Source organism: Acipenser ruthenus, unplaced genomic scaffold, assembly GCF_902713425.1.
Source record: "Acipenser ruthenus unplaced genomic scaffold, fAciRut3.2 maternal haplotype, whole genome shotgun sequence".
Taxonomy (NCBI): Eukaryota; Metazoa; Chordata; class Actinopteri; order Acipenseriformes; family Acipenseridae; genus Acipenser; species Acipenser ruthenus.
Genome location: NW_026708808.1, coordinates 30,177 through 34,401, shown reverse-complemented (window position 1 = coordinate 34,401; position 4,225 = coordinate 30,177). Strand labels below are relative to the sequence as shown.

The 4,225-nt window shown below is 45.2% G+C and overlaps 1 protein-coding gene across 1 annotated transcript; it reads left to right on the top strand.

Moving 5' to 3' along the window:
* Window positions 1-663: 663 nt before the first annotated feature.
* Window positions 664-2,151, top strand: psmb5 (proteasome 20S subunit beta 5; the record flags this gene model as incomplete). Its single annotated transcript, XM_059021818.1, is given in 1 exon segment — window positions 664-2,151. A coding segment is annotated over 1 exon segment (288 nt), but the record flags the coding sequence as incomplete, so codon positions are not given.
* Window positions 2,152-4,225: the final 2,074 nt, after the last annotated feature.

The following is a 4,225-nucleotide window of genomic DNA, read 5'->3' as shown; positions in this document are numbered from 1 at the left end:
ATTAGAAACAAAAATATGACAGTCGCTTTGCTATCTCTTTAAAATATGCTGAAATATAGTTTGGAAATATTATTATTATTATTATTATTATTTATTTCTTAGCAGACGCCCTTATCCAGGGCGACTTACAGTCGTAAACAAAAATACATTTAAAGAATCACAGTACAAGTATTAATACAATTAAGAGCAAGATAAATACAATGACTTCAGTTCTAGTACAAGTATATGACAAAATACGATTCAATAACGGAGCAGATAAGTGTCAGTGATAGTTACATCAGGATATAATTAAATACAAAATACTACAGATTAAACACTTGGCAGATTACAGTACTCTGAAGTACAGGATTAAATGCAGTAAAATAGGGAGCAGATAAGAGCAAGTAAAGAGCATTTAAGGAAGACCTATATAAAGAAATGTCCACAAGTCATGTAGTAAAATTGTGTTTTAGCCTTGAAGTGAAGTTGTAAAAGGCAGACAGTACTATGAATTCTAAGAACTGCTGTACTGAATATAGTTCTGAGAATGTGATGAAACTGTGTCCTGGTGTCGGCCATCTTGGCTCCTGTGATCCATAGACTGGAATGGGATACTGGCTCTGTGTTTGAGCCCCAATGGCTCAGTTTCCCCTCGGCCGCTGACTGCCTCTGCTTGTCCCCTCAGGTCTGTACTACGTGGATTCAGAGGGGAACCGCGTGTGCGGGGACTGCTTCTCTGTGGGCTCGGGTTCGATGTACGCGTACGGGGTGCTGGACAGCGGCCGCAGGGAGGATTTGAGCGTGGAGGAGGCCTGCGACCTCGCCAGGCGTGCCATCTACCAGGCCACCTACCGGGACGCCTACTCCGGGGGTCAGGTCAATCTGTACCACGTGAGGGAGGAGGGCTGGGTGAGAGTGTCCCAGGATGACGTGCTGAAACTGCATGAGCAGTACAGACAGGAGGCGAAATAGAGAGAGAATACAACACACACTGAGACACACACAGACACGGAGACCGAGACACACGGAGACGGACACTGAGACACACAGACACTGACACACACACACACTGACACTGAGACACACACTGACACTGAGACACACACACACTGAGACACTGACACACACACAGACACACAGACACAGACACTGAGACACACACACACACCCAGTACAGACAGGAGGAGAAACGGAGAGAGATAATACAACACACACTGAGACACACCCGCACAGGACAGCACAGGACCGAACAGGACAGCACAGCAGACGCCACAGTACAGACAGGAGGAGAGGAATCACACACACACACTACGGGCAGGAGGAGAAATAGAGAGGAGAGAAATCACACAGGCACACACACTGTACAGACAGGAGAGAGAGAGATACAGGCATAAGATGCACAACGTTGCATCTCCAATATCCCACAATCCCATTGGGTATGGTTGGGTAAACGGCTGATTTTTACACACATCCACTATCCCACAATCCACTGCAGCGTGGAGACCCTGCCACCTGAATGGACGTGTCGATCCAACGTTCCCACAGTGCACTGCAGTGCCTGTTTTGGTACAGTCGGCGTGTGTATCGTTTCAAAACATCCCTTTTTTTTATTCGCTTGAGGGCCTTTTTCACTTCTCCCCTGATCATCGAGCAGTTAAAGAGCTACTCCCTGCCTCTCTCATCATCGCGTAGTCTGAGAGAGAGACCTTCCTCGATGGCTTGATCCTGGTGAAATAAATACATTTTTGGAACGTGTGTTTCTCCCCATGTTACAGATTTTTAATAAAACTGTTTATTTAGTTTGTTTTCCAAAGGATGCACAAACAACACCACACTCTCTCTCTCTCTCTCTCTCTCTCTCTCTCTCTCTCTCTCTCTCAGCAGTTGAGCACTTATCAGATTTGTGGGTCATACAATTCAAATGTTTTCTTCAGTAATTTTTAAAGGCGTACTAAATAAAACACAGTTGGAATCTCGCGTGTTGGTGGTGATGTTAATAAAGCTAATAAGAGGTTCGAGAACAGGTTTTAATAATGGTACACGCTCCTTTACATGCTAACTCTGTTAATTTGTTCCTTTGTGATTTTCTGTTTAAGTTTTGTGAACCCCTCTGAAAAAAAGGGGAATAAAATGTAATCCCAATAAAGTTTTGGACTGACTTTTTTTTTTTGAGTCTTGTGTGTGTTGTGTTTTTCTTTTTGCCACCAAGATATATAAAACTATGCAGATTGAAACTCAGGGGGACTGTCTGAATCGTGTTTAGTGTTGCTGTATAATATAGAAAACTATGCAGATTGAAACTCAGGAGGACTGTCTGAATCGTGTTTAGTGTTGCTGTATAATATAGAAAACTATGCAGATTGAAACTCGGGGACTGTCTGAATCGTGTTTAGTGTTGCTGTATAATATATAAAACTATGCAGATTGAAACTTGGGGACTGTCTGAATCATGTTTAGTGTTGCTGTATAATATAGAAAACTATGCAGATTGAAACTCGGGCTGTCTGAATCGTGTTTGGTGTTGCTGTATAATATAGAAAACTATGCAGATTGACTCGGGGGCTGTCTGAATCGTGTTTAGTGTTGCTGTATAATATAGAAAACTATGCAGATTGAAACTCGGGGACTGTCTGAATCGTGTTTAGTGTTGCAGTATAATATAGAAAACTATGCAGATTGAAACTCGGGGGCTGTCTGAATCGTGTTTGGTTTTGCTGTATAATATAGAAAACTATGCAGATTGAAACTCGGGGACTGTCTGAATCGTGTTTAGTGTTGCTGTATAATATAGAAAACTATGCAGATTGAAACTCGGGGACTGTCTGAATCGTGTTTAGTGTTGCTGTATAATATAGAAAACTATGCAGATTGAAACTCAGGGGGACTGTGAATCATGTTTAGTGTTGCTGTATAATATATAAAACTATGCAGATTGAAACTCAGGAGGACTGTCTGAATCGTGTTTAGTGTTGCTGTATAATATATAAAACTATGCAGATTGAAACTCAGGGGGACTGTCTGAATCGTGTTTAGTGTTTCACATATGTGGGTGTAACTACCACAGAGCCCAGTGGAGTTGCTCATCAACCACGCAGGGTGACCGCTACAGAATTGGCGGCCCGTTTGGGGATTGTTTGTGTTCTAACCAATTTCTTTCCAAATTTTACGGTTAAAAATTGCATTGTACACAATCTAAGAAAAGGAGACCTTGACATTGTAGATAGAAGCCCACGTTACTAAAAGAGAGCCTGTCACTGAGTTAGCCACCTGCCTTGCTGACCTGTATGTTATTTGTTTATTTAGCAGACGCCTTTATCCAAGGCGACTTACAGAGACTAGGGTGTGTGAACTATGCATCAGCTGCAGAGTCACTTACAACTACGTCTCACCTGAAAGACGGAGCACAAGGAGGTGAAGTGACATGCTTAGGGTCACACACAGTGAGCTGGGATTTGAATTTGGGACCTCCTGGTTACAAGCCTGTTTCTTTAACCGGTGGGCCACACAGCCTCTTAGAAGGGAGGGTGGGTGGGTGGGGGCAACGATGAAGGGAATCCTACTGACAATCGTGCATTTTTTTTTTTTTTTTTTTTTTTTAAATTTAGTCGTCGCCAATTATTTTTACCCCGGTTTTCACCCCAATTTAGCATGCCCAATTATTATCTGTATCCCCGGCTCACCGCTCGCAACCCCCCCGCCGACTCGGGAAACGGAGGCTGGAACACGCGTCCTCCGAAACGTGCTCCTTCCAAGCCGTCATTTTTCGCACTGCAGATCCACAGCAATGCCACCAGACCTATAGTGCCGGAGGACAACACAGATCTGGCGGCTCCGCTGCAGAGCCACAGGCGCCCTATCGACCACAGGGGTCGCTGATGCGCGGTGAGCCGTGGATTCCCCTGCCGACCTAAGCCCTCCCTACCTGGGCAGCGCTCAGCCAATTGTGCGCCGCCCCCTAGGAACTCTCGGTCACGGTCAGCTGTGACATAGCCTGGACTCGAACCTGCGATCTCCAGGCTATAGGGCACATCCTGCGAGGAGCGCCTTTACTGGATGCGCCACTCGGGAGCCCCCTCGTGCATTTGAGCAAATGTGTGAGCAGATCCGACACTTCACCCAGGGTGTGGAGCCACGCGAGAGTGAGCCGAGTTGGTACGTGGACCCAAGCGATTGATGAGTTGCAGGAAGCTATCGTTGGTTGTCTTAAACGTCGTGACGTTCTATGGGGAGAGGAGCTGGAGAAGCT